Raw genomic sequence first — 10,668 nt, forward strand, 5'->3', positions numbered from 1 at the left:
AAGGGCAGCCCCAGCTTGCAGGGGATATTGGCAGAACAGAGTCAGCAGGGGATTTTACTGAGGAAACCATCACACAGACGAAACAAAACCAAAACTTTATTGTTCCCTCTGAGGGATTAATGCCAAGAAATGAATGGTCCCCATGCCCCCTACCCCTAGGGGACAAACAGAACAGTGCAGGGTGAGGCATGGCCCCTTCAAGTCCAGCTTGAGCTCCCAAGCCCTCATGCCCCCTCACTCAAGCTAAAATTGGCGATCCAGCCCTTGAGGAACCAGTGATCTGAGCAAGGCCCAAGACTCCAAAGCTGTATTGCTTGCGGGGAGTGTGTGAGTGTGTGTGTGGGTAGGGGGGATCAGATCAGGACAGGAGGAGGGGGCCACCAGGGCGGGGCAGCGTTTATCCTCTGGCCACCAGCCATGCTTAGAGGCTCCCAGACCAGGGAGACCCATTTCCAAACTCAGACATGATGAAGGGTGGGACAGAGCTGCAGCCTTGGGGGTGCCTCAGGGCCCAGAAAGGGCTGCAGGATCAGGGGCTGGAGGGCCCCGGGCTGGAGTGTCTCAGACAGAGGGGGACCTGGGCACAGGGGCAGCCCAGGGATGAGATCAGAACCCGCAGGGGAGACATTCCACGTTGAGGCCGAGGTCCAAGGCTGGACTACTTGTCAATGAGCCCGCCCTCCTTGAGCTTGAAGTAGAAGAACTTCTCCAGGGCGCTGGCGCAGCGGCAGTACTCGCTGTCCGGGGGGTTGTACTCGCGGCAGTTGGCGATGACCCGCTGCAGGTCGGCCACAAAGAGCTTCCGGGTCACATAGTAGCGGCTGCGCAGCCTCTCTGTCATGGTCTTCAGGTCTGGGCAGCAAGAGAGACGGGCACGCCTTTGAGAGGCTGCCCGGCCATGGGGGGCCGGGGCTGGGGCAGGCATGGGAGGAAGAAGCTGGAAGGAAGGGTCCTCACCGATGGGGAAGCGGATGACCTCGTAGTAGTCTGGGGCCTCCGACTTCTTCACGGGCTCCATGAAAGGCCAGGCACTGGGGTGGGACTGCAGAGGACAGTCAAGCTGGGGCCAGATCCAACGTGCCCCTGCCCATCTTGGGACTGCCACCCCCTCACCCTTGGTCAGAAAACCACAGCCTTTGGCACAGGGACCCCCAGAAGAGAGCCTGGTCTCCCCACCTTGATCTGGGCCAGCAGGTTTTTGAGGGTTGTGTAGAGCTGGTCGGGGTCCTTCAACTCCTTCCTGGAGTGAGACAGGCCAAGTCTGAGGCTCCTGGGCCCTCTGCCGCCCCTGCCCCCACTGTCCGCTCCCTCCATACAACACTCACCCTTTCTCCTTCCCCAGCGGCTTCCACCCTGTCTCTCCTGCAAAGTGGGAGAACACCCCTAAGAATGCCTATCCACACCGTGAGCAGTGCACCCCCTCCCGTGCCAAGACCCCTGCTCACGAATGCCAGGGACGCTCTCCACAGGGATCTGCCGCACACCCTCCTTGAAGCAGCTGAGCCCAGGGTAGACCTTTCGGATCTGGGCCTGTTTGCGCTCAATCAGCTTCTTGATGATCTGAGGGAAGGAAGGGTCTGAGGGGCCAACCTGGCTCCAGCAATCACCCTCTCTGGCCACAGGCAGGGAGGGCTCCCCCACTTGCCCCTCGAGGCAGCGCAAGAATCAAGACCCTGGCCAGCCCCACTTCATGTGTGCACAAGCAGGTATATATGTGGTCTACACCCACACACGTGTTCACTCAGGTGCATGTTCATGGAAAGTCCCATGGAGACATGAACGTGAGCACACGCACCTCCTTCTGCTTCTTGATGATGTGGGACAGCTCTGTGTAGGGGATTCGAGGGTTCAGCTCACACTCCATCAGTGTCGCACCCTCGTAGTCCTTGATGTAGCCCAAGTAGCGGCTCTTGGGCACCTTGATGTCCTTGGAGAAGCCCTAGGGAGTGGAGAGTTACCACCAACCCATCAGCAAGGCTTTTTCAGCTTGAATCTGTCCCTGGAACGTTTCCAGGCTGGTGGCCCCTCCTGACTCACCCTCACCCCCTGCGCCCTGCCCCAAGAACTTCCCAGTTCTCCCAGCTGCCTGGGAGAACCCTCTTCTTCCCTGGGGCAGCAGCAGGAGGGAGAAAGACAGGCGTGAAGGACTTCCCCACAGGTGCTGGATGGAACAGGAGACATGAAGTCCACCCACACCAGGGGCGAGACAGAATGATCCCTGACCCCGGGCAGTGGGCAAACACAGGGTGAGGGGAAGGTCACCTGCTTCTTGAAGTAGCCGATGGCGTACTCGTCGGCATAGGTGAGGAAGTAGAGGATGTTGTGCTTGATGTGATACTCCTTCAGGTGGTTCATCAGGTGAGTGCCATAGCCCTGCAGGGGAGGGGCGCGGAGCTCATCAGATGGGAGGAGGCAGGCCTACGACTAGAGAGGTCTCAGGAGGGTGGGGAGCGGAGGGCTGGGACAGGAGGGAGCCGGCTGGAAAGGAGGTGGGGACAGCCAGGGGATCCAAGTCAGGTAGGAGGAAAGGCGAGCAGCAGAGGAAGGGGCGCTTTTGGGGAGAAGAGCGAAGGGCGCTGGGTTTCTAAGCGCTTACTCCAGGCCTGGCGCGATGCTTGGTTCTTTACAGAGCAATCCGCAAGTTAACCCATGAAACAGCTATCATTACCTCCATCTTACAGAAGAGAAAACTGAAACTCAGCTATGTCAGGAAATACGTCCAGGTCAGGGGACCAGCCATGGCAGGGAGAGCCTGGATCTAAACCCAACCAGGAAGCTGTGGTCCACAGGTCACTAGTTCCCTGTCCCTGGGCCTCAGAACTGGAGGAAAGGGGAGAGGGGATCACAAGGGCCCCCCTAATCATGACATCTGAATCCCAAAGAGACACCCTGTCTTCCACAAACGTTAGGACCAGAGGCACCACGCAGATCTGGGTTATGGAAAATGGGACAATCACAGAATCCTCTGGGGGCCCAGTGGTTAGGATACCTTGCTTTCACGGCTGAGGGCGTGGGTTTGCTTCTAGTTGGGGAACTAAGACCTGGCAAGCCTCACAGTGCCGCCAAAAAATAAAAATAAAAAATAAAGTAGCCATATCATTTTAAAAAATAGATAAGACAAACCGGGGACCCTACTAGTCAGCCTGTTGTGACAAGATAGAAGACAGGATGACCACCCAGAGCGGGACTGTTGTAAAAATGATCAACTCTCCAATGCATGTACATGTTCTTGTGATGAAGGAAACAGATCCATTTAAAAGTGTTACTATAAATCTGAAAAGTTCTCATCACAAAGAAAAAAGCATTTTTTCTCTGCTCCTTTCATTTTGTACCTATAGGAGATGATGGATGTTCACTGTGGTTGTTTCATGATGCATACAAGTCAAAGCATCAGGCTGTACACCCTAAACTTACACAGTCCTACATGTCAGTTACATCTTGATGAAACTAGCAGAAAACAAGGGTTACTGATTCTTGGGCACCCTGTGTTGACAGGTGTTTTCTTAATTCAGTTGTCAAATTACAACTGCCACCTTGTGGGGATGTGAGGAAGTGTCGGGCCATTAAAAGAAGGGTTGGGGGCAGCTGTGTCACTATTGTGCTGCTCTGACCTGGTCCAGACTCAGAAGCAGGGGGTGGGATGGAGCTGGGACCAGGAGCTCCCTGACTTCTACCCACACTGGGGGCAAGCACAGACTCACCTTGACCTGTTCATTGGAGGTGACAGCGCAGAAGACAATCTCTGTGAAGCCCTGGGTGGGAAACATGCGGAAGCAAATCCCACCAATGACCCGCCCGTCCTTGATCAAGGCCAGAGTCTTGTGCTTCCTGAGGGGAGAGGGCTCAGGTCACAGGCCTTACCCGTCCCCCAAATGTTCCCCAGGAACCCAACACCCTGGAGGCCTGAGCTGCACACAGTGCTGGGAACTAAGGAGCAAGAATTCCCCGGGGAAGAAGGAAGAGGCCCAGGGAGCAGTTGGGGGAGGCCGGGGAGGGGGTGCTGGGTGGCCTGGGCTCAGGCTCTCCCAGGGACCTACGGGTCGAAGACGAGGCGGGCGATGTACTCCTTGGGCATTCGCGGCAGCTGGTGGGAGAAGACGTTCTGCAGCCCCACCAGCCACAACAACACCCGCCGGTTGGCCTTGGGCGTGAGCGAGTTGCCGATGACGTGGAATTCGATGATGCCTCGGCGCTCTTCCAGGCGAGCAGTCTCATCCCGGGCAGCATTGGCCGACAGCAGGCTCGTCTGGGCACCAGAGGAGGGAGTGGTGAGCCAGGGTCTCGGGTGGTGAGCCCCCGCCCAACGGGTTGGTAAGCTGGGCTGCCCACCTCGGGCCCTAGCATGGCAGCGGGATCGGTGATGGTGAGCATGACCTCATTAACTAACTCCATGGGGATGTCACCCATCACACGGAGCCGCTTGGCGTCCTCCAGGGTCAGGTTCTCTGGGAGCTTCCTCTTCTCGCCTGCTGAGAGGGTTGGCAAGGTCTCCCAGGCACAGCGAGAGAGGTTGGGCAGGGGGTGGGGTCGGTGAGGGGTGGAGGTCAGGGGTCAAGTACCCACCTGGCATGGGCTCAGCACCTCCGGAATCCAGGCTCAAGGAGCTGTTGCTGCTCCCACCCATGGTGGGGCTGAAGATGGGGGCGCTGGGAACAACTGCAGCGCTGACCGTAGCTGAGAGTGAAAGATGAAACAATCGGGATGGAGGTCAAAGGTAGGGTGTGTCCTGCAAAGAGAGCCTGGCTCTCCCACTCCTGTCGAGCCCTCCTGCACTGCCCCCCTGCTACCAGTCGCAGCCCCTCCTCCCCCTGGGGTGCTGAGCTCAGCCAGGACGGCCAAACAGACAGCCTGCTGCGAGCAGCGCGTACCTGGCCGGGGCACCAGTTGGGTTCCCTCTGAGGGCGGCATGGTGAAGCCCGACTCCCAGATTGGAGAGTTTGCCCCATAGATCTCCTCCTCCAGCATGGACAGGAATCTGTGGGGAGGGTACAATTGGTCCCACAACTCTGTCCTCTGACCGAGGGAGCAGCCTGGGCCAGACACAGGAGGGACTGGAGGCTGCCCTCAGGAACCTGGGAGACAAAGACAGCCTCTGTGCTCTGAGAGCCCCTCACTGAAGACAGGAGGACGGGGTGATTCAGAAGAGACCAGAGGCCCAGTATGCCATGGTGAGGAGTACAGGGGGACAAGGTCTGAAATGATGCCATCCTGTGCTGTGCGCCAGGCAGGGTACCCAGTCACCCTGGGCCTCTGTATCAAAATGTGACTCCACCCTCTCCTGCTGCCTCTTTCTCCCACCTGGGGGCAGGAGGAGCACAGGAGGGTCTGGAGTAGTCAGGAGAGGCTTCCTGAACGGGAGTGTGTGTGTGTGTGTGTGTGTGTGTGTGTGTGTGTGTGTGGTGTGGGGGGGTATGTGTGTGGAGTGGGGTGTGGGGTGTGTGTGGGTGTGGGGTGTATGTGGGATGTGTATGTGTGGGGGGTATGTGTGGGGGGGGGTGTGTGGGGGTTGTGTGTGTGTGGGGTAGGGGTGTGTGTGTAGGGAGGCTTCCTGAACAGGGTAGGGGTGTGTGTGTATGCATGTGTGTGGTGTGGTGTGGTATATGTGTGATGTGGTGTGTGTGTGTGGAGAGGCTTCCTGAACAAGGCAGGGGTGTGTGTGTGTGTGTGTGTGGTGTGGTATATGTGTGTTGTGGTGTGTGTGTGTGGAGGGGCTTCCTGAACAGGGTAGGGGGGTGTGTGTGTGTGGTGTGGTGTGTGTGTGTGTATGTGTGTGGTGTGGTGTGGTATATGTGTGATGTGGTGTGTGTGTGTGTGGTGTGGTGTGTGTGTGTGTATGTGTGTGGTGTGGTGTGGTATATGTGTGATGTGGTGTGTGTGTGTGGAGAGGCTTCCTGCACAGGGTAGGGGGAGTGTATGTGTGTGTGGTATGGTATGTGTGTGATGTGGTGTGTGTGTGGTGTGTGTGTATATGTGGTTTGTGTGTGTGTGTTGCTCTGTCGAGTCCAACTCTCTGCAACCCCATACACTGTAGCCTGCCAGGCTCCTCTGTCCATGGAGTTTTCCAGGCAGGAACACTGGAGTGGGTTGCCATGCCCTCCTCCAGGGAATCTTCCTGACCCAGGCATTGAACCCCATCTCTTATATCTCCTGCACTAGCAGGCGGATTCGTTACCACTGCACCACCTGGAAAGCTGTGGATACCTGTGAACCATGGATAAAATGAAAAGACGGTGTGGCAAAACAGAAAAATCTTACAGAAAGGACTAGAACAGGAGTGGAAATTGGTTTCTCTTCAAGTGTAAGCTCTGGTTTCTCGGAATGCTACAGTGAGACAGGTTCTGAGCTGTGTCCATGCCCCATGGGAAACAGGTAGTCATGTCTACCAGGTGGGCGGGCCGGGGCAGCACTAGCACTCGGGCCGTATACCTGCCATCCTCACAAACAGGCAAAGAGCCAGTGAATTACACTTGGGCTGTGGGCAAGCCTCCCGGGTAGAGGTCCAGATCCCAGAAGGTTCGTGGAGGGAGAAGAGGGACCAATCCAGGAAGCCCTCCTGGAAAAAGGGGACAACAGGGAGGATGTGAGCGTGGTGCAAGGTCCTAACGGGCCAGAACAAGCCTTACTTGGGGAAGTGGGTGAGGATGAGGGTCCTCTTCTCGGGCACCAGCTTGTCCTTCTCTACCCGGAACTTCTCTAGCAGCTGTCGCCGGGTAACAGTGAAAATGGAACGGAGAAGGCTGCGCCCAAAGACGTGAGTGGTCTCATACCGGGGGAGGCTATCGCAGCTCTGGGGCACGTGGCAGTAGCAGAGCCATCTGCAAGAGCAGGAGGTGGTAAGGGAGAGCAGAAACCAAGTTCAGGCTGAGCCTACAAGCCTCCCCCCATGCCACCCCTGGCTGAACCTACCTGGTGTAATTGACCTTGTAGGTAGCCACATCCTCGGCCTGAGACCTCTGCCGAAATTGGGCGGGAGTCTCAAGCTTCCAGTAGTTAAGGCAGAGCAGGAACATCTTTGAGAGCTCGAACATCGTCTGCCGCTCCCGGGGAGCCAGGTGACTAAACTTGTACTGCACAAAGTTTAGCACGCCCTGGCGGGGAGGGGAAGGGAAAAAATAGGAGAGAAGGTGTGAGCAGCTAGCATGGCCTTCTTATCGAAAAGTAAGGTGCTTCCTGAGGGCGGGGGGCTCTCTGGGGCTTTCACTCTGGAGCTGTGAGGAGAGATTATACCGCCTCCCACCTCCATACCCACCCTGAGGTTAGCACAAAGCATCCTCCTTTCTCTGAACCTCTCCCCTTTTCTCAGGGCGGGGGGGGGGGGGGGGGGGGCGGCAGATAACACAGGCTCCCCGCTCCTCCAAGATGCCCTCAATCCTCTTCCCACCTGCTCAATATTAGGCTTCTCAAATGGGGGGCTGCCCAGGGACCCCTCCACCACAGGCCGGGTCATCTGTAGTATGCATTTCCGCAGGAGCTGCAGGAAGAGGGAGGGGTAGAGATCAGTGGAGCAGAGAGCTGCAGACCTTCCCAGCCTCCCTTTCGCCCACTCACACTCTCATTTGAAGGAAGCTCACCTTGAAGAGGTAGAAATAGACCTGCTTGGTGTCCGTGTCCTCCTCCTTGTGAACAGACATGAACAGATTCTCCACGTCCACCACCATCCCCAGCAGCCGGTTAATCTCATCCTCCGACACATTCTCCAGGTGGGACACGTGGTCGGCTGTAAGAATAAGTGATAGCTGGGAAAAATTGACAGAAAAAAATCAACAGGACTTCCTCCTCCTCATTATTGCCAGCCAAGACACATCCTCAGTCCCTCTGACCAGTGTGACCGGGCAATGAGACTGATTATTCCTATGTCAGCCCTGGGGGGCCTCTTGTCTCTTTTGGTGGCAGGTTTCCTTTCTGCTTCCTTGGGGCATACACACTCCCAGCCCAATTCCTCCTTAGGAGGCATCTTCTGTCTTTCAGAGATGAAACTGTGTGGTCCTGTCCAAGCAGGACCCAGCACCTCCACCTCCCCAATCCCAGTTCCACGGGTACTACGTGCCTTACCCAAAGGGTGCTCACAGCTGCGGCACAGCTCGCTCAGGTTCGCCGCTGGCTGCTGTAGGTCCATGCGGGGTGCAGTGGGGGGCTTGGGGTTTTTCCAGCCATTACACTTGCAGGTTTCATTGGCCTGGAAGCAGAAATAATCAATAAGCGTGTAAGCCGGGGAAGAGTAGCCGCTCCCTAGTCACAGCTTTGCCCCCATTCCCACCCAAGCCCTAGGATGCCCCAAGCCCCGCCCCCTATTACCCCAGGCCCCGCCCCCACCTTGCAAGCCGAGAAGACCCCTAGCTTCTCAAGCTTCTTGGCGCGCGGCAGCCCCCGGACTTGCGCCTTCCTTTGGCTGGCGCGCTGCTGCTGGCTCAGGCCAGGTCGAGCCGGATCACCCCCGCTCCCGGTACCCCCACTTCCTACCCCGGGCCCCCCAGTCCCTGTGCTCCCGGCTGGGGCTGTAGCTGGGGCAGGGGCTGGTGCCGGAGTAGGAGCCGGAGTCGGGGCCGAAGCTGGGCTGAGGGTAGGAGTCGGAGTTGGGGCAGGGGCTGGGGACTGAAGCGGACGGGGCTGCGCGGCAGGGGCCGGGGTAGAGGCCTGGGAAGGTTCCGCCATGGCCTCCCCCGAAGCGGAGCGCGGCGCTCCCAGCCCTAGGGCCGCATGGGCAACCGGCGTTCAATGCGCAGGCGTCGCTGCGCCAGAGCATGATGGGAGTTGTAGTCTTTCACGGTTACTTTCGTCGCCTCCAGGTTCCAGACTTTTCTGTCCTGTCTCTCGATCCCAGACAGCCAAATGAGGCTTGAGCCAGCACCCCATATTGACTCCTCCTCATTTGTAATCCTTTTAGAAGGCTTCCGAGGTAGTCAAGATTGCTGCCTTTTGAGGACAAGGAGAAGCACCCCAGAAAGCAGGCTTCTATCTGGTGAATCACCTCCCAAGCCATGAAGGTGGAAATGCAGGCCTGGGGCCAGGAGTGTAGTGGTTTCATGCCCACCTCCCTCCTCCCCTCACTCTGCCCCTATCCCGCACGTTTCTGGACCCAGAATTGCAGCTAGGGTGCTGATTAAATAGCAACAGTTCTATTTCTTGACTTGTTAAGTGGTTACATGGTTGTGCTTTGTGCACTTTTCTGTGTTAACTTATACTTCAACAACAACAACAAAAGGTTTATTATAAAAGTACTGAGCATCAGAGTAATGGCCAGGGTCAGGAAAAAGGCTCCTGAGGTGGGGATGAGGGAGTATGGGACCCGCTATCCACCCACACCGTGGGCATCTCCCAGTCAGGGCCCACGTCTTCATCTTTGTGGTCCCAGAGCCCAGGTCTGAGCTTGCCGCGATAGACCGAGGGTAGGATGAATGAAGGAAACCAGGAAGACGCGTTCATCTCCTAGTACCCATGTGTCGCAGGTTGGTATGTGGTCAAAGAACTGTAGGATATTACAAGAACCAATGACCCCGTGGTCACACTGATGGCTCTCTTCAGGGGCAGTCCTCCTTGCCCCCAGACCTGATTCGCGGAAGAGCAAGAGTCTCATGGCTCAATGTCATTTTCACTCCGTGCTGGTGACCGCTGCATGGTCGGGCTCAAGCGCTGCCAGCCTCTTTTGGCTTATCTGGTTGGGTCACAGCCCCGGCCGCCCAGCCCTCTGAGGGAGGTGGGAAAAAGCCCTGATCAAAAAAAGAGAAGGGTCTGGGATAAAAGCAGCAGCGGGAGGCTACAGAGCAGCTGCCAACCTGACCCGTGGAGGTAGGACGTGCAGAACTCACCCCAAACTCAGCGGAAGCGAACCTCGCGGGAAGCCAAGGGAGCGCCCTGCGCAGAGCTGCGCTGCATAGCGCGAGCGTAGCCACGCGGGGCCACGAGGTCCGCCCCCCCTCCCCCCAGCTCCGACAGGCCGCTGAGTTCTGAGCCTCGAGCCCAACAGCAGTTGCTCACTCGGATGCAGCGGGTCGGTAGCAGTCTCCCTAGCGGGAGCCAGTCGGCCTCCCGATGTCCCAGCGTGGCCTTTACTGAACAGAACCAGGTGGCCACCCTACCAGTGCAGCGGCTCACGGAGGATGTGGCAGCTGGGGAGGATGGGTTCCAGATGAAGCTGTATGCCCATGGCTTCACCCCTGAGGAGCTGTTGGTTCAGGTGAACAGCGGATGCCTGGTGGTGACTGGCCAGCGACAACTGGAGGGCTGCAACCCGGATGGGACCGGCTTCCGCGTGGCGCAGAAGGTGCACCAGCAAATGTCACTCCCACCAGACCTGGATCCCGCTGCTATGACTTGCTGCCTGACCCCCTCCGGCCAGCTGTGTGTCCGTGGCCAGTGCCGGGGACTGCCTTCCTCTGAGGCTCAAACAGGACCCGCCTCGAGATTCAGAAGCCGTGGCTCTAAGAAACTAGCCTGACCCAGTAAACAACCACCGTAGTGAGCAACAGTTTCAGTGTCCATGGTCTTTTCTTGGGGCTGGGGTCAGAAGTGGAAGTAGAACAAAGGTAGAAGGCCAAGGGGAGGGCCCAGAGGGGCAGGAAAGGCACCTCAAGGTGGTGGTCAATCATAAATTAGGCCCCAGGGGAAGCTGGAGGCAGTGGGCAGTGTTGTTTCCCTCTGCTCGGCTCACTGCTTGGACCAGCAGCTCCA

General features: G+C 57.6%; 2 protein-coding genes across 3 annotated transcripts; one reads left to right on the forward strand and one right to left on the reverse strand.

Moving 5' to 3' along the window:
- Positions 1 to 80: 80 nt before the first annotated feature.
- KAT2A (lysine acetyltransferase 2A) lies at positions 81 to 8,722 on the reverse strand. Of its 2 annotated transcripts, none has more exons than XM_061144021.1 (18): positions 8,314 to 8,722; positions 8,053 to 8,176; positions 7,572 to 7,717; positions 7,382 to 7,471; positions 6,907 to 7,088; positions 6,624 to 6,815; positions 4,869 to 4,975; positions 4,564 to 4,674; positions 4,330 to 4,466; positions 4,038 to 4,246; positions 3,702 to 3,828; positions 2,263 to 2,373; positions 1,796 to 1,939; positions 1,446 to 1,560; positions 1,326 to 1,362; positions 1,177 to 1,240; positions 958 to 1,042; positions 81 to 852 (listed from the first exon to the last, which is right to left on the reverse strand). In XM_061144021.1, exons 1-18 carry the CDS (start codon positions 8,650 to 8,652, stop codon positions 659 to 661), a joined length of 2,514 nt encoding a protein of 837 aa, XP_061000004.1. In that variant the 5' UTR covers positions 8,653 to 8,722; the 3' UTR covers positions 81 to 658. The 2 variants fall into 2 exon arrangements, with proteins under 2 accessions (XP_061000004.1, XP_061000003.1); XM_061144020.1 differs by having other exon boundaries at positions 4,330 to 4,469.
- Positions 8,723 to 9,232: 510 nt separating this feature from the next.
- On the forward strand, positions 9,233 to 10,485 carry HSPB9 (heat shock protein family B (small) member 9). Its single transcript, XM_061144023.1, has one exon. The coding sequence runs from the start codon at positions 9,980 to 9,982 to the stop codon at positions 10,433 to 10,435; it is 456 nt and encodes a 151-aa protein (XP_061000006.1). The 5' UTR covers positions 9,233 to 9,979; the 3' UTR covers positions 10,436 to 10,485.
- Positions 10,486 to 10,668: the final 183 nt, after the last annotated feature.

The sequence above is a fragment of the Dama dama genome, chromosome 5 (genome assembly GCF_033118175.1).
Source record: "Dama dama isolate Ldn47 chromosome 5, ASM3311817v1, whole genome shotgun sequence".
NCBI lineage: Eukaryota > Metazoa > Chordata > Mammalia > Artiodactyla > Cervidae > Dama > Dama dama.

What these genes read in the sequence shown, in the direction of transcription:
- KAT2A (XM_061144020.1), bottom strand. Translation starts at nt 8,652, where the DNA reads ATGGCGGAACCTTCCCAGGCCTCTACCCCGGCCCCTGCCGCGCAGCCC. An exon ending in ACCTGCTGGCCCAGATCAAG is followed by an intron (nt 1,043 to 1,176) that starts GTGGGGAGACCA and finishes TGTCCTCTGCAG; the next exon opens with TCCCACCCCAGTGCCTGGCC. An exon ending in GGTCATCCGCTTCCCCATCG is followed by an intron (nt 853 to 957) that starts GTGAGGACCCTT and finishes CTTGCTGCCCAG; the next exon opens with ACCTGAAGACCATGACAGAG.
- HSPB9 (XM_061144023.1), top strand. Translation starts at nt 9,980, where the DNA reads ATGCAGCGGGTCGGTAGCAGTCTCCCTAGCGGGAGCCAGTCGGCCTCC.